We start from the raw sequence: 26,353 nt of genomic DNA on the forward strand, positions 1-26,353 counted from the left end.
TCAAGAAAGGCAGCTGAAAAGGATCTTCTGGGGACAAGCTTTCAGATCACAGCAAGATTTTTCAGCCAAGTTTTGTAAAGCCCTATTGTGTGATTTACATAAGTAAATTACTCCTGGGGAAATTCTGTGCCAAAAACATTAAAAATTCTGCACACAGTATTTTAAAATTCTGCAAAATGATGTGTTGTTTTGACAAACCACAATATAATCACACTCCTGGAACCTTAGCTGCCCAGGGCGGACAGTTGGCGGGAGTGCTGGAGCGGAGGGTGAGGGGGGAGCCTGGTGAAACCAAATTTTGCGGGAAACATCAATTCTGCACAAAATGCTCCATTGCGCCAGAGGCACAGAATTCCAGTAGGAGTAAATACAGAATGGTTTTGGTCAGAGCAATTGTACGTATTCTGGCTAAATTCACTCCTTCACTGTCACGATTACTGATAAAAGGACAAGATTTTAGACCGGCAATCTTGCGCATAATACCTCAGCCTATTCCAGTTTAAACAGGATACTTACCTGCAAGCAGTCTAGTGAGGTACTGACGATGCGTGGGGACTTGGATTGGCAGGCCAGCTCAAATGGAAGGAAATACTTATCGGCTTCGATGAAGTTTGCTTTTGGTGGAGAGACAGTGCCTTGCCTAGTTTAAGAGGAAAAAAATGCATTGCTTGTGTTCTGAAAATTACGACTACATTTTCACCGGCTTCAAAATTAAAGCAAGTATAAGTGGCGCACAGCAGCATGTAAAAGGGATGCCATTTTCTCCCCACAAAACTGAATACATTTTTAAACCCTGAAGACTCAATCTACTTTAAAATCCAACTTCAGATTTTCTTATATTACAGCTACTCATTTTGATACTTCCCTCCTCACAAATAGCATACAGTCAGATTCTCCTTTCACTGATATTGTTTAAAGCCATTGTGGTTTCAGTTGAATTACTCTCCATTTACACTAGTACAAGAGAAAAACCAGGCCCACTCCACCTCTACCCCCATAGAACGTGGTCAGATAGAACGCGAATTCGGATAGAACGCGGTAAAGCAGTGTTCTGGGGAGCGGGGCTGCTTTACCTCGTTATATCCGAATTCGTGTTTCCACAAGCGGTTCCTCGGCACCCCCCACTTACTTCTGCGGGCCCCCCCCCACCCCAGCTCACTTCCGCTCCGTCTCCTCCCATGAGCGTGCCGCAGCTCCGCTTCTCCCCCCTCCCAGGCTTGGCAAGCCTGGGAGGGGGGAGAAGCGGAGCTGCGGCGTGCTCGTGGGAGGAGATGGAGCAGAGGTGAGCTGGGGCCGGGCAGGGGCGCAGAGGAACCGCTCCCGGCCCCAGCTCACCTCCGCTCTGCCTCCTCCCCTGAGCACACCACCGCTGCTCTGCTTCTCCCCCCCGCCCCACACTTCCTTCCAGGCTTCCAGTGCCAGGGGAGGAGGCTGAGGCGAGCTGGGGCAGGGAACAGTTCCTCTCCCTACCCCGATATAACACGGTCCCCGGGAACCAAAAAAATCTTACTGTATTATGGGTGAGACTGCGTTATATCGGGGTAGAGGTGTAACTCAACAATTGATCTCATTGAGTGGGGAAAACAATAAAAGAAAATGTGGAAACGGCAGAAGTCTAAATGACTTTTTAGTTTCAGTTTTCACCAAAAAGTTTTGTAGCAAATGGAAATCTAACTTAATGAATGCCAGTGAAAAGGAGGTAGGCTCAGAGTCTAAAATAGGAAAGTTAAAAATTACTGTTTTCAAATCACCGGGGCCTGATAAAATACATCCTAAAATAAAGGAGCTGACTGAGGAGCTATCTGAGCCATTAGCAATTATCTGTGAAAAGTCATGGAAGACCTGTGAGATTCCACAGGGCAAATATAGTGCCAGTCTATAAAGAGGGGAATAAGGACAATTACAGACCAGTCAGCTTAACTTCAGTACCCAGAAAGATAGTGGAGCAAATAATTAAGCAATCAACTTGCAGACACCTAGAAGATATTAAGGTGATAAGTAACCGTCAGCTTGGATTTGCGAAGAACAAATTATGTCAAACCAACCTAATAGCCTTCTTTGACAGAGTAACAAGCTGGCGGGGGTGGGGGGGTGAAGGAGGGGAGAGAGAAGAAGCAGTAGATGTGGTATATCTTGACTTTGGTAAGGCTTCTGATCCTCTCTCACATGACCTTCTCATTAACAAAACTAGGGAAATACAACCTAGATCAGGGTCTCAAACACACGGCCCACAGGCTGCATGTGGCCCGCGGGGTTATTTTCTGTGGCCCGCCAGCTCCCCGTGGCCCCCCCCAGCATTTACCTAGAGCGGCTCCGGCCCAGCGCACACCGGGGGCAGGGCAAGCTCCCTCCCTGCCTGCCCTGCCCCAGAGCCACTCCGGGAAGCGGCCGGAACCTGGGGGAGGGGCGGCACAGGGGTCTGTATGTTATCCTAGCCGAACCGTGGCCAGTGGGAGCTTCGGAGGCGGTACCTGGAGGAGTGGCCAAGGTAACACACAGACCCCTATGCCCCCCCCCCCGCCCCAACAGGCCCGGCCATTTCCCGGAGCGGCGCAGAGGAGGGGCGGGGCAGTGAGCCTGCCCTGTCCCCGGTGGGCCGGATCCGCCCCCCCAAACCCCTCCTGCAGCCAAACCCCCTGCCCTGAGCCCCCTGCTGCACCCTGACCCCCTGACCTAAGCCCTCTGCCACACCCCACACCCCTCCTGCACCCCAATCCCCTGCCCTGAGCCACCTGCTGCACCCTGCACCCCTCCTGCACTGCCTGGGGGCAGGATCTCACAGAAGGGGTGGAGTGGGGCCATGGCCAGGGCCAGGGGTAAGTCAGTGGTGCAGCCCTCGGGCCAGTATACTAGTCCTCATGTGGCCCTAGTGGTCATTTGAGTTTGAGACCCCTGACCTAGATGGAGCTACTACAGTAACTCCTCACTTAATGTTGTCACATTGCAGATCAATCAGGGAACATGCTCATTTAAAGTTGTGCAGTGCTCCCTTATAAAGTTGTTTGGCAGCTGCCTGTTTTGTCCACTGCTTGCAGAAAGAGCAGCCCGTTGGAGCGTCCTGGTGGGGGCTTGGAACCAGGGTGGACCGGCAGACCCCCCCCATCAGCTCCCCTAAGTTCCCTGTGTGGCCGCCGCCCAGCAGGCTATCAACTGCCAGGCAGTTCAGTTGTCTCTCCCCCAACTGCCATATGCTGCTCTTGCCCTCTGCCTTGGAACTGCTCCACAGAGCCTCCTGCTTGCTGTGCGGGGCAGGGCGGGGGGGGGAGAGAAGGGAAGGAAAGAGAAGAGGGGTGCTGATGTCAGGGTGTTCCCCTTGCCCCGGTCCTGACGCCCATCTCCACAGAGCAGTGTGGGACAGGACAGGGCTCAGGACGGAGGGAGCTTGCTGGCAGCAGCTGCTGTCTCAACTTGCTGGTTTACTTAAAAAGGCAGTGTACTTAGAGTGGGATCAGCATACTTAAAGGGGCAATGCTCGTCTCTCTCTCTCTCAAACACACACACACACACTGTGTGTCTCTGTCCCTCCATTTGTGCTGCCTTGTAGAGTGTGAGGCTACATTAACAACGTGTTAACACTTGAGGACTCAGCCAAGTGCTAGTTCAACATTTAGCAGTAAGGCATTCCCTGGGGAATATCCCACCCTCTTCCTCCACCACGTCAACCAAGCTTCACAATCATCATTGCTGTGTACAGTATTAAATTAATTATTTAAAACTTATACTGTATGTGTGCGCACGTATATATCACACACACACACACACACACACACACACACACACAGAGTCTTTTGTTTGGAGCAAAAATTTCCCTGGAACCTAAGCCCCCCAATTTACATTAATTCTTATGAGGAAATTGGATTTGGTTAACATAGTTTTGCTTAAAGTAGCATTTTTCAGGAACATAACTACAATGTTAAGCAAGGCGTTACTATATAAGGTGGGTGCACAACTGGTTCCAAAACCGTTCCCAGAGAGTAGCTTTCAGTGGTTCAGTGTCAAGCCGGAAGGGCATATTGAGTGGGGTGCTGCAGGAATCACTCCTGGGTCCGATTCTATTCAATATCTTCATCAATTATTTAGATAATGGCATCGAGAGAGTATATTTATAAAGTTTGCGGACAATACCAATACCTGGGTGGGGGTTGCAAGTGCTTCGGAGGATAGGAATAAAATTCAAAGTTATCTGGACAAATTGGAGAAATGGTCTGAAGAAAATAGGATGAACTTCAACAAGGACTAATGCACTTAGGAACAAATCAGTTGCACACATACAAAATGGGAAATGACTGCCTAGGGAAGAGTACTGTGGAAAGGGATCTGGGGGTCATAGTGGAGCACAAGCTACATATGAGTCAACAGTGTAACCATATTGCAAAAAAACCAAACATCATTCTGGCCTCTATTAGCAGGAATGTTGTAAGCAAGACATAAGAAGTAATTCTTCCGCTCTACTCCACGTTGATTAGGCCTCAGCTGGAGTATTGCGTCCAGTTCTGGGCACCACATTTCAGGAAAGATGTGGACAAATTGGAGAAAGTCCAGAGAAGAGCAACAAAAATGACTAAAGGTCTAGTAAATGTGACTTATGAGGGAAGAGTGAAATAATTGGGTTTGTTTAGTGTGGAGAAGAGAAGACCGGGTTGGGGGGAGGGGGGAGAGAAGGGGAACTTGACAGTTTTCAAGTACATAAAAGGTTATTACAAGGAGGAGGGAGAGAAATTGTTCTCCTTAACCTCTGAGGATAGGACAAGAAGCAATGGATTTAAATTGCAACAATGGCAGTTTATTTTGGATATTAGGAAAAACTTCCTAACTATCAGGGTGATTAAGCACTGGAATAAATTGCCTGGGGAGTTGTAGAATGTCCATCATCGGAGATTTTTAAGAGCAGGTTAGACAAACACCTGTCAGGGATGGTCTAGAGATAATACTTAGTCCTGCCTTGAGTGCAGGGGACTGGACTAGAAGACCTTTCGAGGTCCCTTCCAGTCATATGATTCTACAATCTTGGTGATAATGGAGAAAGTTCTACAGAGACCATGTGAAGATTTCTGGGGAAGTGGTGACTTTACTTAAAATATTTTAAGTAACAAGCAACATTATGAGAAGTGAAAACGCTAATAAATGGAGAAGTGTTCAGTCCCTGGCCAGGAGGCCACGTGTTTGCAAACTTTTTTTTTTTTTAAGAGACCTTTATGAATTCCTTGTATTTCCAAATTTGCAATCTGAAAACAAATATTGAGATTGAGATGGACATTTTTATTCTTGGTAGGTAGCAGAGCGAGAGGAGAAGCCAGTGACGATTTTGGAAACTGATTTACAGACACCAAGGATGTAAATCTGTGAAACTATGACATATACTAGCTGGAGACTAGGACTCAAATGCGAAAATAAATTTTAACTGCCATTTATCCATTTAGGAATTAGTAGTGCTTTTCATCTTGCTCTTTACTCCTGTCAGAGTGTTTCATTAAGTGTACTTCTCTTAGCATTAACAGGTAAATAGGCCTTGACAATTAATCTCTCCAATTTTCCACTTAGTTTGTGAGTCTCAGATTCAAATGACTACTGAAGCTTTATATGGCCATAAATCTGCTCTTAATTCAAAGAGAAAAATTACAGCCCTCAGATTATATTTTGATGTTCATACTGAAACTTCATTTCTAAAGGAAATACAATTAAATGTGATACGACTAGGGAAAGATCAGTCTCAGAGACTCAAACATCTTCTGTTGATCCTGAATTCCCCCTCCCTATACCCCAAGAAATGTAAGACTCTTTTGAGAAGTACTTTTAATTTTGCACTTAGATCTTAAGCGCGTGTGCGCACACACACACACACACACACACACTTTCTTCCACGAAAGCCATCTCTAGCTTTTACTATCAATTTAGGTATTGGTGAAATATTTTATTAGATTCCGCTTTATCAAGTTTTAGAACATCACCATTTGTCAGCTTATCCCCATCCAACTCCAAAACACCATCCTAGCATACTGGGGGATGCATAGAATGTAAAGATTTTCCCATTAAGATACTATTAATCTGGCTATACCATATATGTATATGTGTGTGTGAGTGTGAGAGAGAGAGAGAGAGGGGTGATGTAATAACACTGATTCACAGAGTTGCTAATGTCGGAAAGAAATCCAGTGACTTGGCTGACCTGTAGCTAATTAAATGTTATCGCAGACCAGCATTTGTGATCAAAACAACTAAAAACCATGAATTATTGAACACAAAAGAACCATAAAAAGAAGAGACTAGGATTTTCTATTAACAAATATGGTTAAGTCATGACTATTAAGAGACAAACCTAGTTAACGAAAGGAAGTGAAAAATTGGCATCCTTCAGAAATGTGGCAATTATTTGTAATGAAATGTGCTGGCAGTTACGGCTTGATTACCCACAACCACATGCATTACATAATTAGTACTCTCCACAAACACGTTTCCTTACACAGACAGTACCAAAGCTATTCAAACTCTCTCCAATAAGCTAGCTTGTTTGTACTTTGCAAAAATTGCTGCTCAGATACTTGCACACTCACTACTGTGCAATCTTTGACAAATAGCAGCAAGAGAGGTTGCTATTAATTGTATTAAGAACTTACCTTTGCTTTTCTAGATCTGTTTTTATTTCATCTAGGAAAAAAAGAAAAGGCAGAACAATGAAGATACCACAACACTCAACAGAAATGACACCTCTGAATTTACATGCAATTGTCATGAAGTAAACTAGTCTCAAACTAGAAGTTATACACCATTAGTGTCTGCTATTCTTTCTGCTGTACATTAAACAAAGCTTCCAAACATAAATAAATCTGCTTGGGTGTACATTAACAGCAGAACTTTCTAAATACAGTAAATTTTCAGGAGTGTCAATACAGCAAGCCTCATCGCCAATCAGAAGTACATGTTGCAAATGTTACCTTAGCGTTTATGCCACACTCGCAGTGAAATCAGAGCACCTAATAATCTAAGATCCCAGTACTTTAACAGTGACCTAATTTTCACTAAAAGAAAAGGAGTACTTGTGGCACCTTAGAGACTAACCAATTTATTTGAGCATAAGCTTTCGTGAGCTACAGCTCACTTCATCGGATGCAACTGTAGCTCACGAAAGCTTATGCCCAAATAAATTGGTTAGTCTCTAAGGTGCCACAAGTACTCCTTTTCTTTTTGCGAATACAGACTAACACTGCTGTTACTCTGAAACCTAATTTTCACTAGCTGTGGATGGCAGCCTTATACTCCTATAACTCCCAGACAGGATACTGTCGGTATCTAAACTTGCTTCAAGGGATAATCCTGGACAATGGGCAATTCACTCTGTACTTGCTCTTCAAAACCACCTTTGGAGGAGTGTCATTAGCCTTGGACTAGATGTGCATAAATTCAGATGACTTTGGTGTCACCTGAGTAGCCTAATAACTTTTCTCATTCTTAGGAGTGCTATTATGCAAGAAATGGTAAGTGAATGGAGGAAAGCAAAGAGCTCCTATGAGCATTCCAGGACTCAAACGCTAGGTCATACCTCCTCCACTTGGAGCCTGTAGTTGTCTGTAAAACACCATGCTTAAATACGGATACACCTCTGTGGTGTCAGATATATTTCTCCAACAGAATCCCTCCAGTGTCATGTTAATATTATGAACCTTGGGTGTTATCGCCCCAACCTTTGTCAAGTAGCCCAGAATACATATTTCCATGGATCCGTGTACTTATGAAGACTTGTTACCATATCACCGTGTATTGGTGACACTGTGGCACCAATGGTGGGTTACAATTGATACATCATTACTATTCCAGAAGTACATTTTGAACTTCTACAGTGCTCTCCATCCAAAGATCTCAAAATGCTTTAACAACCTAGTTAGGCCTCCCAACTCTCCAGGTGGTATTAGACACATTTTATAGAAAAAGACATTGACATTTTCAAAATCTTGGATCTTTCCTCCTCCCACTGTGTTTCTGTAGCTTGTGTCTGTGTCTCAGTACTGAACAATATTACATATTCAACAGCTTCTTCTCATTCCAACTCCCTTCAAATCAACCCCTCATGCTTCCTTAGCCTCCCTAGTATTTGACCCACAACTGGGCCTTGTCCACCGAAACTTTAGACATTTCTCACACTTCCCAGAAGTGCTCGGGTAAACAAAAAGCAGTCACTGAGACCAGGGTGGGTGGGTAGGAAGAAGCTTCTACCTGGTTTTTGCTAACATTTGTACTAGACCAAGATGGGGAACTTGCTGCAGAAGCTCATTGTAAAACACGCCACAGCTAAACAAGAGATGCTTTTGACTGGTACAGTATCTTTCAGTGTTTCAGACAACTATATATCCCTCACATATATTTAGCATTTATACACAGGACGTTACAAGAATGAATCCTCACAGTGTGCCTGTAAAGTAGGTGAGTTAGTGCTATTATCCCCATTTTACACATGGGGAGATGGAAGAGATAGGAAGTGACCTGCATAAGATCAGTTAGTGACAGAGCCAGGACTGAAACTTGGGACCCTCGACTCCTAATACCACACTTATCCTTCCATATCACACTACCACAGGTCAATGTGTTCAGTGGTTAAAAGAAGGGAAAACAGACTCCGGCAATGAGCAATGGCACAAGAACAGACTGAACTCTTTGGACAGTATCCTACCTATTCTGCACGGAATACCATCAGAGGTAGCAGCAAGCTTGAGTAACATCCTTTGAGTTAATGAAGTTCAAGATCTTGAAAAGCATATAATGAGACCCATAGCACGTCATGGTTAACTATCCAGTTTCCATGTGGTTTGTGGAGATAGAGGTGGGCAGTGTAGCTTAATGTATAAAATACGTTGAGCTCCCTGAATGGCAGGAACTATAGAAATTCAGAGTTTTATTATGAGATGACTGCTGAGTGGTTCTGTCAGACAGATTTCAGTGTAGACCTGGCATAGTTGTAAGCAGTATTTTTGCAAAGTTTTCAACTATAAGAAATGATTGCTTGCTGATCAGATCTTAAATTTCAGAAAGAAAAACAAATGGTTTATAAACAGGTGGTAGCTTCTCCTTATAGTGCTATCAAAAGCTAGATAAATTTAAACAATACTCTGTGTTGATTAAACTAACTTTACTCACATGAATAGTCCTATTGGCTTCAACAAGATCACTCACATTAGTAAAATTAAGCATGTATGAGAGAGATGGGATCGAGATTGGGCTGGATTATATAGTCCTCCAGATGGAACTATGGCAGTGGCCCAAAGTGGTGGGGCAGGGAGAGAGAGAGATCTATGTGGTTAGTGAGTTTGGTAGAGGTTATTAAAGCCCATTTTGTCATAAAAGAACTCTGTACCTAAGTCTTCCTTTCAGTTGTTTAAAAACTAATTTTTTTATTTTGTTAGAATTACACAGAGTTAATCATTCTCTGAAACAGTCATGGTTGTATGTAAACTGCTCACTATCACTGTTACACAACGAGGCTTATCTCCTACCGCTTAGGCTAGCCATTTCTTGGCTCAAACAGCAGGTAATGCAAGGCCTTGGATATGCGGGGAATTTAGCCAGCACAGCCATTCCAGAGTAATTCCCCATGTAACTCTTATTCCCGGAAGAAGACTTCCTCTTTCCAGTTTAGTGTAAATCTACAAAGGCATTCTTATTGTGAAATAAGTGAGGAATGGGGAGTTACTTTACAATAATTATAGTTAAGGCTGCGTGTCTGTCACGGAGGTCACTGATTCCGTGACTTTCTGTGACTTCTTCAGCAGCAGCACCTTGGATATGGGAGGGGGCTCAGGGCTGGGGCACGGGGTTGAGAGCAGCGGGACGCTTACCTGGGAGGGGAGAGGCTCCTAGGCAGAGCCCCACCCTGCAGCTCCTAGGCAGAGCCCCACCCCAGCACCGGCGGGGGTCCTGGGCCACCCCCTGCAGTACCTGCAGTGTCCCAAGCACCTCCAGCCCAAGTTTTAGTTAGGGGTATATAATAAAAGTCATGGATAAATTAACGGCCCATGAATTTTTGTTTACTACCTGTGACCTGTCCATGACTTACTTAAAATACCCATGACTAAAACATAGCCTTAGCTATAGTAGTTTAAAATCACACCCTACCTTATTCTGGAAATAACTTCCCCATGTAAATAAGCCCTCAGTCTCCCACATAGAAACAAATGATTTGTTTCTGAGTTTCAGTCCCCCACTAAACTGGTTTATCTTGCATGTAATCAATTTTGTTTAAATAGATCAGAGCTGTCCGTTTTCCCTTCTAATGCTAAGGCAGATACCACACTGAAGTTTGCAGACCGATGAAAAATTATGTTTCCAACTGAATAGTACTGGCCTTAGCTACTTCCTGTATTTCATCAGATAGCAAGGGAAGCTACCGTGCTTCTCAGTCTTCAAGGCTCAAAATACACTCCTTGTTATGAATATACACTAGCCTGTTTCCCCATCACAATTCTGATGAAAGGTTAATATCCACATAGTTTTGTATTAAAATCCTGTACACCAATACTAACTGAATATACAAGTCTATATATTTTTCCAGAACTTCTGAGCTGATGATTTGAGATTATCACCAGTCATTGCATAAGGCATTCTGTTTCAAGGATAATGCAGCAGAGTAAGCAAAAGCTTTAAACACAAGAAAGTAAACTGAGTTGAAGAGATGGTCTACAATATTACGCAGCTGAAGATTTAAAGCATGGCAGGACCCATTCAGGAAGTATCCAGAGACATTCTAAGATCAAGAGAAAGATTAGCTATATGCCAGTTCCGGCTCCGAGACTGACTCACTGTGGAAACTTGGGCCATACATTTAATAGCTCTACCACAGTACACCATCTGTAAAATAGTGATAGGACTGGCACACCACAAGCATGCCGGGTGGCTTCATTAGTTATCTGTAAAGCACTGTTGGGCAAGAAGAGTTAAATGTTGGACCCTCTGTGGCATGACAGCATCCCCTTCTGTAGAATTCCATGGAATACAGGCTATAGTAGATTTGTAAGACAAGCTTATGAGTTTAAAAACCATTCTGGGACACGCTGCACATCAGGAAATTTGCCTAATGTCAAGGTGAGAACACAGTGTATAGCATTAATTTCTTTTGCTGGCAAACTCACAAGGTGCTACTGGCAACAGCCCAAGACAAACCTACTTCTCTCAAAAGATGCACTATGCCACAGTATACTCTTGGGGGAGTGGAGCAGAAGAGAGGCAGTCCAGAATGCTTCTATTATTTCAGCCCTTTAAATCAGTTGAAACAGTAAGATTACAACCAAACTTCCTGAGAATTACTTAATCAGGGATAAAAGAATGCAGGGAGCAGCTCTTTTGACATAACTGAGCAGTTTACAAAGAAAACGGATTTTTAACTACTAGCCCTGCAAATTCAGGCTGGAACGCAAGACCCAAACTGTTTGCTTTATGGGATATGTGTTATCACTAGCAATTAGCTAAATTTTAAGTCCAGAATTTCTGCTACAGACAAACAAGCTAAAATAGAATCCTCCCCACTCTCCCTAAGCTCTGCTGATTCTGCACTGTTAACAGAAATAAAATTATTTTTGGTCACAAAAGCAAGACTATATGAATCCAAACACATAGAGGGTGCAAATCCATTGAAGAGGCAGCTATTTTTTAACAAAATCCCATCCCCATGCTTTAAAAATCTTGAAATGTCAGAAAAAAATTATCTGTAATCCACCTTCATGCATTAAAATTCAGAAGAGAAAAGCTGAACCAGGTGGCTTCCTTTGTATTTTGGCAAATAATGTCAAGTAACAAAGGCTAACTCAAGAAGCAACAGGCAGTAGTCAAATTTATCCATAAAAGACAAGATTGTTGCTTTTGCTGTCTAGATGCCACAACGATGGGAATGCTGAGTATAGTGACTAAAAAGGCAAAGCTACCTTAAGAGGACTCTACAAGTTGTGCTGGAAGCTGAAATAAATGGGAAATATTTTTTAATAGAGTTGTTACTGCATAGTTAATACAGCTAACATGTTTATAAACCATCTGTTTGCCCTTTCTGCATGGTGGACTGAACCTATACCACTACAGTGGAATGTTGCTCACATACACCGCACTTTGAGGATGGGAATAATTTGCTTAACATATTGGCATTTTGCTAGACATATTTGATTGTTCAAAAACACTGAGGTCCAAAAGTCAGACTAGGCAGGGAATGTGGAATTTAAGCTCTGCCCACAATCCCAAAACAACTGAATCTTTCTATGATGTAATCAGCAGTGACACTTAAAGACAACATTTCAGTTATGTTAGGCTTCAGAGTTTACTCCATTTTAAATGAATAGTGTATTTTCACATTTCTCTGAGCTGTTTTTATTTGCAGACTCAGGCAGACTGCCTCAAGGGATTTCCTTCGCAACTATTAGGACTACAAACTTTATTTCAAAACTATTAAAGCTTCAATTCTGCATAGTTTAATCAAGCCGTACTAGAGAGATACTGATGCCATATGCCGGCTAAATCTGACCCCTGCCTGATGATTTTTGTTTTATTAATCTAAATACAGAGAATGTTGCTAACATGTAATTAAGATTGTGTCTTGGATAGTTCTGTGGCAATGAAATTCAAAACTATGTTTAATAGTTATTGGAATATGTTAGTTATTGGAAATGTTTTCCACAGCCTTTCTAGACAAAGTTGCTGGTGGTGATGCAAGACCCTCCGCTTGGAGGCACACCCTGTCTGTTCTCAGCTGGTACTGGTGAAGACGACTTAGAATTTGTCTGTTCTCAGCTGGTACTGGTGAAGAAGACTCAGAATTTGTCTTAACTAGAAAAAGGGTGAGATGGGAGGAAAGTCTTGTTTTTTGGTTTTTAATTGACCCATATTGACTATGTTGGGGTTAATAACAGCTGTTATACACACACACACACCCATCCATCCATCCATATGGGAAGTCTAGTGAAGACAGTGTAAAACTGAGGGGTTTTGTTTTACCACATTAATTATTACGTTAACTAGCCATATAGAATTTACTATCATACACCACAGAGATGTTTGTTCAAGGCCACTGCAGCTTAAGGTTAAACAGGACAAGCAACAAATGTGCATGCCCTATCTAACTTTGATTTTAGAGTCAATTTAGTTAACGTGTTCACACACAACTAAAAAGGAAGCGTAGATACATGTGAGATTTCCTATGCATTCACCCGCTACGAGGCTGGCTGCATATTCTGTCATTTAAAAATATTGTCACATGTCACTTTAATGCAACCATATGCATGGCTAGTTTTGTGCCTTTCTTTTAATTACTGTCCTATGTTTCAGCTTGTCTATATCCCATTGTAAGCTCTTCTAAGCGGGGACTGTTTTCTAATACATTTGTAAAGTGAGGAATTCCACCATGATTTCAACGATTTCCATCCCACCATCAACCTCAGCCTGGACCAGTCCACATAAGAGATCCTCTTCCTGGACACTATTGTGCTAATAAGCAATGGTCACATAAACATCACCCTATACCGGAAACCTACTGACTGCTATGCCTACCTACATGCCTCCAGCTTTCATCCAGACCACACCAAACGATCCATTGTCTACAGCCAAGCTCTACGATACAACTGCATTTGCTCCAACCCCTCAGACAGAGACAAACACCTACAAGATCTCTATCAAGCATTCTTACAACTACAACACCCATCTGCTGAAGTGAAGAAACAGATTGACAGAGCCAGAAGAGTACCCAGAAGTCACCTACTACAGGACAGGCCCAACAAAGAAAATAACAGAACGCCACTAGCCATGACCTTCAGCCCCCAACTAAAACCTCTCCAACGCGTCATCAGGGATCTACAACCTATCCTGAAGGACGACCCAATACTCTCACAAATCTTGGGACACAGGCCAGTCCTTGCTTACAGACAGTCCCCCAACCTGAAGCAAATACTCACCAGCAACCACACAACAAAACCACTAACCCAAGAACCTATCCTTGCAACAAAGCCCGTTGCCAACTGTGTCCACATATCTATTCAGGGGACACCATCGTAGGGCCTAATCACATCAGCCACACTATCAGAGGCTCGTTCACCTGCACATCTACCAATGTGATATATGCCATCATGTGCCAGTAATGCCCCTCTGCCATGTGCATTGGTCAAACTGAACAGTCTCTACGTAAAAGAATAAATGGACACAAATCAGACATCAAGAATTATAACATTCAAAAACCAGTCGGAGAACACTTCAATCTCTTTGGTCACTCGATTACAGACCTAAAAGTTGCAATCCTTCAACAAAAAAAACCTTCAAAAACAGACTCCAACGAGAGACTGCTGAATTGGAATTAATTTGCAAACTGGATACAATTAACTTAGGCTTGAATAGAGATTGGGAATGGATGGGTCATTACACAAAGTAAAACTATTTCCCCATGTTTATTTCCCCCCCCACTGTTCCTCAGATGTTCTTGTCAACTTCTGGAAATGGCCCACCTTGATTATCACTACAAAAGGTTTCTCCCGCACCCCGCCCCCGCTCTCCTACTAGTAACAGCTCATCTTAAGTGATCACTCTCATTACAGTGTGTATGGTAACACCCATTGTTTCATGTTCTCTATGTATATAAATCTCCCCACTGTATTTTCCACTGAATGCATCCGATGAAGTGAGCTCTAGCTCACGAAAGCTTATGCTCAAATAAATTTGTTAGTCTCTAAGGTGCCACAAGTACTCCTTTTCTTTTTACATATGCCTATAGTACTCTATAAATGCTTATTATTCAGCTATTTATCCAGAGATTCTGTATACTTGTCTATTTTTCACCAATTTTCTTGAGTTCACTATCCTCCAGAGAACAGAACCTCTGTTTAAAGACTCCATTTCTCCCATTCAATTTCTTCTGGGTTTACAAGCATTAAGGGTACAAGCTACTATTACATGCACTGGTGAAGCAAGACTCCGAATGACGGAATCATTCAGACTCCATTTATTCTACACCCAATACCATACAACTCAACTAAGAAAAGTCTACAGGAACAAGTTGCTACAGATAACCAGCAGGACAGTTCTCACCGCACAGATGATTCTGACATAGTTAGGAGAATGATTGGAAGTCCTTTCCTTTCATTCCTGTCTTGACTCCTGTTTAACATACTGTGAAGACATTTAAGTTGTATGTTTCTCATTTCTATGATGAGCTTTATGCTAGATATTGAGAAGTTCTGAGAAAACTGCAGGTTGCTGATCTATCTGTAATCAGGGAGAGTGGGAATCTTGCCACAAAATCATCAGTTACCAAAGACTTGCAATTACAGAGCAAGAGTACCTCCACCTCTTTTGGACAAGAAATACCACAACATTCAGGGGCAATTCACATGTCAAGGCACATTTTCTCATCAACTGACTAAAGCTACATACACATTTGGTAGATTTCAAATTTCATAGATGAACATTATTCCCCTCTGTCAAAAGATGTCCTCAAGCTTAATAGAAGTAAGTCCAGCTTTTCACAGATCCTTTCATATTTTTATAGTATACCTGTGGAACTTCTCAGTTACCTGTATATATTCAATTTGGGAAGATTGAATTATTCTGATAATGCTTTTAATGGACCTGCAGAATATCAACAAATTTATTTTCTAAATCAATTTAAAGACACTTGCATTATCTTGTCAAGGCTCAAAATGCCACATATAAATTTAAAGAACAGCTGTACAATTTAAAAGATTTGGATGTGCCCCTCAAATAAGACAAGAGTTATAGGAGTGGGATTTTAAAGTTAGAGAGAAAAATTAAGCTCCCAAATTTAGTGCTATAAGGTTCAAGTTTATTACATACGAGATTGAAAGTTTTATTGATGTGTTAAATATCAAGATAGTTAGTAATCAATAGAACTAAATAATCATTTAGAACAATGGAGCAGCCAACCTCACCCCCTCCAGTTATTTAGAATGAGAACCCATCATAAGTGCACCATGTTCTCCACTGGTGCAGGTAGTGTGGTTCATTGATATAGGTGTGTGTTGTAGTCTCACTCACTATTTTATGCTCTGGCATGCTATTAATTCAAGTCTTATTAAACAATAAAGATCTGTTAATAAATTAGTATTTTAACAAGAGGAATTTCAAATAAGAAATTTCAAAAGAGACGGCTGACAACTGCATGATGTTAGTTACACACAAAACAAAATTCATCTTATTTCACTGTGCTCTTCTTTCACTAGAGTAGCTCTGCTGGCAAATAATTTTTAAAAAGTGCTAGATTGTTTCTTTGATGTTCTGCAACACAATTATACAAACGTTTAAGAATTGAGTGGCAAGAGAAAACAGGTCTAATTAACGGAAGTCTCTTAACAATTCTGCAGCCTTATTCTCCCATAGTAGTCCTCTTGGATTAGGCAGTCTCCCCTCAATTCCCCAAACTGAAAGGGTTGCGTTACTTCCAGACTCCCCAGTGTATTTCATACTACACATACTTGATAATTTTGTTATTTAAAGAGTTGAAGATTCATTAATTGTGAATTACACCACTGAACTCCAATGTAACTTATTTTTCTTCACTCAGAATAGAAAAGAGTTCATCTGATATGAAGTAAGATTTAGTAAGTGAAGTATTAATACCTGGATGCATAAATAGAAGAGAATGTAATCATGTTGCTGCTGAAAAAGTTATTTGGCAACACTCACCAAACAGAACTTTTAGAGATTCCTTCAATGTAGCAATCAAGGCTCTAATGAGCAGAGATAGTTGGGCAATAGATTCTCATCTGCCCAGGCCCAACTTTCTCCCTGACACAGGTTTGGAAACAAATCCAAAAATGTGTAAAATCAGCTTCATGCCAACCATCAGCACCAGTGTCCCCCAAAGACAGTCTATGTGCAATGACACAAGAAATTAGTTCCAAATTCATTTATATCACTCTTATCATAGCCTGAGTCACGGGGAATTTTATTAATAGCCTTATTGTCTTTGACCACTCCTCTAAGTGCTTTTTGATATTCTGCAGTTTAACAAAAGGAAACTAGACAATCATTTTATCAATTATTCACTAGTAGATATAATCCCATGCAAGACAAGTACAATGAAATTGGGTTCCCCCCCATAATTAGCATCACAGGATTTCAGTTTTTTTGTTTTACTTCAAGTGTCATAAATAGTCAAACCAAGATCAATACATCTACTGGTAGCTAGTATTGTATTACCCATATTATTAATATCTCTTGTTTATTAAACACATTTTTAAGAACTAGAAACATGCTATTGATCACAGCTGTTGCATCTTACTACTTTAGACAACAGGCCTACAGCTGGATCAGTGTAGACTCCTGCACCTATATACAAATCCAATTCCGAAATTGGAGTTTTAGATTGTGAACTCTTTGGAGCATAGACTATTTTTTCATGTGCATTTGTATAGCACCCAGCACAATGGAGCCCCAAATCCTCATCGGGGTTTCTGAGTCTGGGATTGCTAAGGCAATAAGTATAATACTACCAACACATAACAGAAATAGCCAACTTAAAAAAAAATCAAATCACACTTATTTCTGATTCCTGATCCCATCTCCCAATCTACTGTTACTACAATTAACTCCAGAATATTTCTATAAGGCAGAGCTCAGGTGGAGTGTGTTTTGTTTTTGGTTTTTTTTGGGGGGAGTGTTATTTACAGAGTGCACCTGGCAGCACTTCATGTCTAGTCAGTTTCATTGTTTTCCCTGCATACTCAATGATTCTTTCCACTTATTATGTATTTCACACAGCCCTAGAGGAAATACACTTAAACAAAACAAAAATCAGTTTCAGAGTAACAGCCATGTTAGTCTGTATTCGCAAAAAGAAAAGGAGTACTTGTGGCACCTTAGAGACTAACAAATTTATTTGACCATAAGCTTTCGTGAGCTACAGCTCACTTCATCGGATGCATCTGATGAAGTGAGCTGTAGCTGACGAAAGCTTATACTAAAACAAAAATAGCAACGCTTGGTTTTACAGTTTTGTGGCTTTACAAGTACTCCAGTGTAAACACTGAACCTGAAAATCAACTGATTAAAAAAAAATAAAGTTGATGTTATCCCTTCAAAGAACACAAAACAAAAAAGTCACTTTGAATATAAAAACTGGACTGGTTAACCTAATGCCATTCCCTCTCCTGTCCAAAACCTAATTTCCATTATTTTATACACTGTAACTTTTCCAAAATCCATTAAATTGGCAGATATAAAAGAATCAATTATAATTGCAAGACACTTCTGCACTAACACTGTCAATTCAAAAACTTTTGGAATTCAATAAAATATTGCAGACACAACCTACATGCCTGAAAAGTTAATAGTTTTCAGCCAACATATGATTTGAAAAAGAAAAAAAGATGTCAAAGAATTATCAGCTTGATTGATAGAACTGTTCTTAAAGTTGATAGTTTTTTGACAGTCCCTCCTGGTTTCCAGCTGTATGGCCCCTGAACTAGTTTAAGAAGACTCCACAGACAGCATTTACATTTTACATTAACATCAGAAGTAAATCAGTTGGACCTTGTTCTTTTCTCCCGAGTTTAAAAAAAAGGGCCTCTTTTTTCCCTTCCCCCAAGCAAATTTGTCCAGAGAATAACAGAGTTGCTGTGAGTCAGGAAGATCCAGAGTCAGGCTGTTTGCTCACAAACCGAAGAGTATCCAACGTGGCAGATTAACCTGCAGAATGGTAACTAATGACAGTCGCAGTCACTGACAAAGCCACTGCCCATTGGCAGAGACAGGCTGCACGCTGGCTGTACGCAGCTGGGGGAAGTGGGGAACTCCCGGCCCCGGCAGGGCTCGCCCAGCCACACCTGGCTGGCTCTCCCCTGCCGGGGCGGGGGCACGCAAAGGGGATGGCCATCCCCCAAAGGAAGGCGAAGTGTGATCCTCATCCAGACTCACCCCCCCGCCACCTGTCAGGGTCCCCACAGCTGCCGAGGAGGGAGAATGGCCCCCCCCCCAGGGAACACAGGGGACCTGGTGCGATCCGGACTCACCCTCCGCCACCCATCAGGCTCCCCACAGCTAACCCCCGCGGCGCGGGGGAAGGGGCTTCCCAGGGAACGGGGCCCAGGCGCGGACTCACCCAGCGCCACCTGGCAGGCTCTCCGCAGCTGGCCGTGCGGGGTCCGCTTCGCCTCTTTCTCTGCTAGGATCTTCTCCAGGGCCCGGGAGACGAACATACTCTTGGTGCGGGTGTCCTGTTCCCGGGCCGGGGGCTGCATGGCCGAAGGCCCCCGCGGGGGTTGGAAAACGGGGCTCAGAGGCTCCGGCCGCGTTGGGGCCCCATGATCTGCAAGAGGCGCGATTCCCTCAGCAGCGGCAAGAGCGCCAGGGACACGGCGCCGCCATATTGGCTCCGTCACGTGACTCCTCCGACTCTACCTTCCCCCGTCTTCCGGCTTGACCTCTGACCCCCCCAAAGTTGCCAATGGTGACGGAGGGGGTGGGCTAGAGTGGGTGTGGCTGACGGAGGGGCGTGGCCATCGTGTCTGGAAAGAGGGGGGGCTGGGCTGCTGATGAGGTCACAACGGGGGGGGGGGCCTGCCCAGGAGGAAAGTCGCTCCCCCCTGTCTCACACTGCTTCAACCATTACTGGCGACCCACAAGGCTGCTCTTGGCCAGGCCGCAATCGCTTGACTCTAGTTAGCGAGGGTGCCAGCGGGGTATGGCATCCGGACTTCCGCATGGGCTAGCAATGCAAGTGCATACGCTGGGTCCTCAGTGGGCTTGTACCTAGGCTGCTGTGTAATTGTTGTCTACACTACTATGGTTACTACGGTTGCCAACCCTCCAGGATTGGCCTGGAGTCTCCAGGAATTGAAGACTAATCTTTAATTAAAGATTACGTCACGTGATTAAATCTCCAGTAATATGTCCAACCAAAATTGGCAACCCTAATAGTTACCTATGCTAGCTAGTATGGGTATGCCTAGCCTGTGCTACGATGGCAGCCTAGACATACCCACAGTCAGTGGGGAAAGGGAAAGAAATGGGAAAAACCAAAATATTATTTTTGTATTCAAATTGAAAAAAAATGAATTTTTGTATTTGAAATGAAACTTGAGGGGGCCATTTAGGGATCTGGGGCAAAAATTGGGGATTGTTCCTGCTTTGAGCAGATGACCTCCTGAGGTCCCTTCCAACCCTGATATTCTATTCTATGATCTGAAAGCTTTCTAATCAAGATTATTTAAATGTTTCATTTCCATTCATTTTGTTGAAAAATGAAAATATTGAGAGTAAATTAATAAAATTAAAATGCATCATTGTGTTGGAGCTACTTAGCTGCTCATTTATATAAATGACTCAGTAGATAGTAGAAGGTTTGTATTTGGGACCAGCCCTGTACAACTGATCTTATGGGGGAAAAGGGAGCTCCAAAACCCTAATGGTACTGATGCTGGCACCTGTTGGACTTTTGAAAACTTGGCCTCATTTCTCATTTAAAATGTGTAACTGATCTGTGGGAACCATCGGATCTTAGATGTCCACATAACTTCAGTTGCACCCAGAAACAGATGCAGGAACAATTTAATGTTGCTTATTATTTGTATGACCAAAATTATGAATACTGAAAGAGAGGCAGTTTAACACAATACTGTTCACTTGCGTAATGCCTTTCAGCTCATGATCTGAACATGCTTTAGCAGTATTAACTTTCACAGCATTATCCCTATTTTATAGATGGGGAAACTGAGAAACTGTAAGGTTAAGAGACTTGGGAAAGATCTTACAGTGAGGTAGGGCCAGAGCTGAGATCAGAATCCAGGATCCCAGACACGCAGTCTCCTTTTGTAACCACTAGGCCCCTTCCTCTCTAATCTCTTTACCCTTTGGCCTCAACAATAGAAACCCATTGTGACACACTGTACCCCATGTGATACCCTTATCCCATGTTCTTGCATGTAATATGGTTATGATATATTATGTACAAAGTATGGCTGGTGAGGTATCATTTGAAAACTCACAAACTGCTGAATATTATTATCCTGCTGAAATGTGTGTTTAATATCACTGCATGTAAAATTGTAAGCTCCTGCTATATGATTGTTACTGAAATATGCTGTAGTTCTGGGTAATGCCCTAAGACCATTTTCTCAATGACAAAAGCATACTGGCACACTAGCTGGGCGCTAAAAGGCCATTACCTGCTTAATCGGAGATTCACCACCAGGGGAGTTATAAACAAAGTATTTACAATTCACCTGATGGACAGCTTGCAGAGCACGTACACAGTGGAACTGCTGACCCCAGGACCCAGCAAAGACTTTTCCAGTACAAGGGGTCAGAATATAAGAAGGGGGGGAAAAGGCCTCTGGCCACCTCTACCATCTCCTCTCCTCTCCCATGACATCAACAAATACTTAAAGAACACAGAGTTAAGAGGAGTGGTCCCAGGCTGGAAAAAGAAGTAGCCTGTGAAATGTATTGTAGCTAAGGGTGAGACAACCTATTTTGCTTTTAGAACGATTAGCCTTGGTAAAGTTTAGGAATTAGATTGGTTTTATCTTTTTATTTCCTTTGTAACCAATTCTTACTTTTACGCTTTATCACTTGTATCATTTAAAATCTATCTTTCTCAATAAACTTGTTTATTGTTTTATCTAAACCACTGTGTTTGTTTGAAGTGTTTGGGAAATCTCTACTTAGGTCAGTGGGGCTGGTGCATATGGATTATCCTTTGTTGGAAAGACACACTAATTTCTGAGCTTGTGAGCTACTGAACAGTACAAGATGCACATTTCTGGGGTACAAGGCTGGGACTGGGGGATATGTGGGTGTCACCTGCTATCATGAATGGTTGGGAGAGGATTCATATAAACATCTGGGAGTGATTTTACATGCTAGTGGCAGTGCAGGAGCAGGCCAGGAGTGGCTGTTCTGACAGTAAAGCAGTGTAAAAGGCACCCCAAGCTAGAGAGATAGGGGACACAGCAGTTCAACAGTCCAGGTTGTACCTGGGGGAATGTCACACTTTTAACACCCAAAATGATCTCTGGGGTACTTTTTAATGTATTCCTATGGCTACCCCTACTGGGTGCTTGAGCTGCTACATGAAACACTTGTCATCATGGAAATGCAATGACTTCAATTGTATCAGACATATTACATGACATTTTAGACAAAAAAGTGAAGCATGTATACTATCCAGTTGAAACTACTGGGGCAAATAAGATTTCTAGATTGTTGTATGAGTGGGAATATTTCCAGGTCAACAGGGCTTACACTCGACCCTTTCAAATGGCACCAAAGTGTCCTCAGGCAGTCAGGACTTTGATTTTGTCTTAACCAAAAGACACCATCAGGCATCCAAGGTTAACATCTTTCTGAGGCACCTGTTCAGTACTGACCTGGGAGAGAGTGACAGGTGCTTTGTGACTAACCCCACTGTCCACAGGCCAATGAGGACTGCAGACTCAACCAGCACTAAAACAAAGAACTCAGAGGGAGTAGACTCAGTCACCAGTAATAATGGAGAATCAGAAGTGGCAGATGCAGTATTCAGTGGAGATCATTTTAAGGCCTCTTCCCATAAGAAGTCCTTAGGTTTTCTTTTCAGAGTAACAGCCGTGTTAGTCTGTATTCGCAAAAAGAAAAGGAGTACTTGTGGCACCTTAGAGACTAACCAATTTATTTGAGCATGAGCTTTCGTGAGCTACAGCTCACTTCATCAGATGCATACCGTGGAAACTGCAGCAGACTTTATATATACACAGAGAATATGAAACAATACCTCCTCCCACCCCACTGTCCTGCTGGTAATAGCTTATCTAAAAGCCATTTCCAGCACAAATCCAGGTTTTCTCACCCTCCACCCCCCCACACAAATTCACTCTCCTGCTGGTGATAGCCCATCCAAAGTGACAACTCTTTACACAATGTGCATGATAATGAAGTTAGGCCATTTCCTGCACAAATCCAGGTTCTCTCACTCCCTCACCCCCCTCCAAAAACCCACCCCCATACACACACAAACTCACTCTCCTGCTGGTAATAGCTCATCCAAACTGACCACTCTCCAAGTTTAAATCCAAGTTAAACCAGAACATCGGGGGGGGGGGGTAGGAAAAAACAAGAGGAAATAGGCTACCTTGCATAATGACTTAGCCACTCCCAGTCTCTATTTAAGCCTAAATTAATAGTATCCAATTTGCAAATGAATTCCAATTCAGCAGTTTCTCGCTGGAGTCTGGATTTGAAGTTTTTTTGTTTTAAGATAGCGACCTTCATGTCTGTGATTGCGTGACCAGAGAGATTGAAGTGTTCTCCGACTGGTTTATGAATGTTATAATTCTTGACATCTGATTTGTGTCCATTTATTCTTTTACGTAGAGACTGTCCAGTTTGACCAATGTACATGGCAGAGGGGCATTGCTGGCACATGATGGCATAAATCACATTGGTGGATGTGCAGGTGAACGAGCCTCTGATAGTGTGGCTGATGTTATTAGGCCCTGTGATGGTGTCCCCTGAATAGATATGTGGGCACAATTGGCAACAGGCTTTGTTGCAAGGATAAGTTCCTGGGTTAGTGGTTCTGTTGTGTGGTATGTGGTTGTTGGTGAGTATTTGCTTCAGGTTGCGGGGCTGTCTGTAGGCAAGGACTGGCCTGTCTCCCAAGATTTGTGAGAGTGTTGGGTCATCCTTTAGGATAGGTTGTAGATCCTTAATAATGCGTTGGAGGGGTTTTAGTTGGGGGCTGAAGGTGACGGCTAGTGGCGTTCTGTTATTTTCTTTGTTAGGCCTGTCCTGTAGTAGGTAACTTCTGGGAACTCTTCTGGCTCTATCAATCTGTTTCTTTACTTCCGCAGGTGGGTATTGTAGTTGTAAGAAAGCTTGACAGAGATCTTGTAGCTGTTTGTCTCTGTCTGAGGGGTTGGAGCAAATGCGGTTGTATCGCAGAGCTTGGCTGTAGACGATGGATCGTGTGGTGTGGTCAGGGTGAAAGCTGGAGGCATGCAGGTAGGAATAGCGGTCAGTAGGTTACATGAAGGTCGCTATCTTAAAACAAAAAAACTTCAAATCCAGACTCCAGCGAGAAACTGCTGAATTGGAATTCATTTGCAAATTGGATACTATTAATTTAGGCTTAAATAGAGACTGGGAGTGGCTAAGTCATTATGCAAGGTAGCCTATTTCCTCTTGTTTTTTCCTACCCCCCCCCCCCCCCGATGTTCTGGTTTAACTTGGATTTAAACTTGGAGAGTGGTCAGTTTGGATGAGCTATTACCAGCAGGAGAGTGAGTTTGTGTGTGTATGGGGGTGGGTTTTTGGAGAGGGGTGAGGGAGTGAGAGAACCTGGATTTGTGCAGGAAATGGCCTAACTTCATTATCATGCACATTGTGTAAAGAGTTGTCACTTTGGATGGGCTATCACCAGCAGGAGAGTGAATTTGTGTGGGGGGGTGGAGGGTGAGAAAACCTGGATTTGTGCTGGAAATGGCTTTTAGATAAGCTATTACCAGCAGGACAGTGGGGTGGGAGGAGGTATTGTTTCATATTCTCTGTGTATATATAAAGTCTGCTGCAGTTTCCACGGTATGCATCTGATGAAGTGAGCTGTAGCTCACGAAAGCTCATGCTCAAATAAATTGGTTAGTCTCTAAGGTGCCACAAGTACTCCTTTTCTTTTTAGGTTTTCTTTGGAGATCTCCAATCCAAGAACAGACATGGTATAAGAGTGATTAGCCTTGAGATCACAGTCTACTGTAGGTGTGAGTGCAGGCAAAACCTATTAGTTATCGAAGTAGTCTAGCTGCTAATAGTAGGTTTGGCCTTTTGCTCATAGGAATAGGGTGACCAAACGTCCCATTTTCAAAGGGATGGTCCCATATTTAATCTCTCCTGCAGGAGTCCCGACGTTTTCTTAAAAACTGGCAAATTGTCCCATATTTTCTGTCTCCCCCCATCGGTACTGGTAGTCTTATTGCTGGCCGGATCCCTGCTCACCAGTTGCCTGCCCACCAGCAGTGAGTGTGGGGGTCCAGTGGCCAGTGATGGGGGTGGGTGTGCAAGGCTGGTGGCGGGGCAAAGCTACAGTGCATAGGACTGGCCGCTCCCCCTGCTGGTCCGTCAGCACAGCCCCCGCTGCACGCTGGCTCTCGGCCATCAGGGCCCCCATCCCCATCCCGTTTCCGGCCGGCACTGGCTATGCACTGTGACCTGCGGTGGCTGGTGAGTGCAGCAGGCACCAAGTAGTGGCTTGTTACGTGTCGCCTCTGCTGCCCACCGATCGGGCTTTTACTTGCGTTCCCTCTCGCTGTCCTCTCCCTGCTTGCCCCTTCACCCGCCCATCCCTGCTGCTCCTCCATATCCCCCCCGGCGGAGTGTGTCCTGCTCCCAGAGCTGTGCAAAGAACAAGCACCTGGTTGGCACGCTCAGCTCACCAACAGCCTGGCCAGCAGGCTCCTTCTTTCCCCCTCTGCCTTTGACTGGGCTGGCGCCCCGGGAAAACCCACAACCCTCTGGCCTGGGTCGCTAGCCAGGAAGAGACAAGCCCTGCTTGTGCCAAAGCCCTACACAGTGCTGGCATGGGAAAGCCTCTCCACCCCTCAGCTACGCTCTGGAGGTTGTTGGGGGGGGAGTGATTTCTAGCCTGTTCGCACCCAGACCCTGCAGGTTTCAAGGAAGCCCCCCAGGAAAGGACTAAGCACCCTTTTCACCCCTCCCCCCGGATCCTGCCCCAGGGAACGTGGGGCTGCTCCGTCCCCTAGACACCCTCCCCTGCTGAGTCACCTCTCTGGCCAAGTCACTGAAGCCCCTGCAGTCAGGTTCCCTGGGTCCTGGTACACAGAGAATCCTTAGGGCTTAAAAACTCCCTGCCTGTGCTGTAGCTGAGGGACAGGAGATGGCTGGGTTATGTCGGTGGCCAGCAGCAGCCTGGAGGTGTTAGCTGCCTTTTGACACTGTGAGGGCAGGAAGGGACAAGCTGCTTCCAGCCACAAGGGAGTGGCGGGTGGGGGGAGAGAAGAGATGAGTTCTGCAAAGACACAGGCCAGGTCATCCTTTCCCACCCCCACCTGCGGCTGGAAGCAGCTCCCATCCCTTCCCTCCTGCACAGTGCCGAAAGGCTGCTGCTGGCCACATTCTGATGTGAACCCTGGCAGAAATCTGGGGAAGGGGGGCATCTGACCCTGCATGCCCCCACCATTTGTTGCCTCGGGAAGATGTGACACCAGGTACCAAGAGAGGCGGGTCCATCCTTTAGGCCTAGCCAGGCATGGAGGGCAAAGAGCACCAGGCAGGGAGGGTTGGGTCAGTAGATCACCCCCCACCCCATGTGAGAGAGGGGTACGGAAGCGTGTGTGTGTGTAGGTAACCTCTCCTCGTGTGAATCCTAAACCCTTAAAGATATGAAGGTAAATAAAAA

The 26,353-nt window shown here is 43.8% G+C and overlaps 1 protein-coding gene across 1 annotated transcript in view; it reads right to left on the reverse strand.

Annotated features, from left to right (window-relative positions):
- The window catches only part of ARFGEF2 (ARF guanine nucleotide exchange factor 2), a 59,809-nt gene extending 40,471 nt beyond the window's left edge, over window positions 1-19,338 (reverse strand). Inside the window, exons 1-3 of the mRNA XM_077831605.1 lie at window positions 19,067-19,338; window positions 6,615-6,645; window positions 517-640 (exon numbers count right to left, since the gene is read on the reverse strand). Of these exons, the coding sequence (XP_077687731.1) occupies window positions 517-640; window positions 6,615-6,645; window positions 19,067-19,205 (294 nt within the window). The 5' untranslated portion in view covers window positions 19,206-19,338. The remainder of the gene's footprint in view (window positions 1-516; window positions 641-6,614; window positions 6,646-19,066) is intronic.
- Between the last annotated feature and the right edge of the window lie 7,015 nt (window positions 19,339-26,353).

Source organism: Eretmochelys imbricata, chromosome 13, assembly GCF_965152235.1.
Source record: "Eretmochelys imbricata isolate rEreImb1 chromosome 13, rEreImb1.hap1, whole genome shotgun sequence".
NCBI classification, from domain to species: domain Eukaryota; kingdom Metazoa; phylum Chordata; order Testudines; family Cheloniidae; genus Eretmochelys; species Eretmochelys imbricata.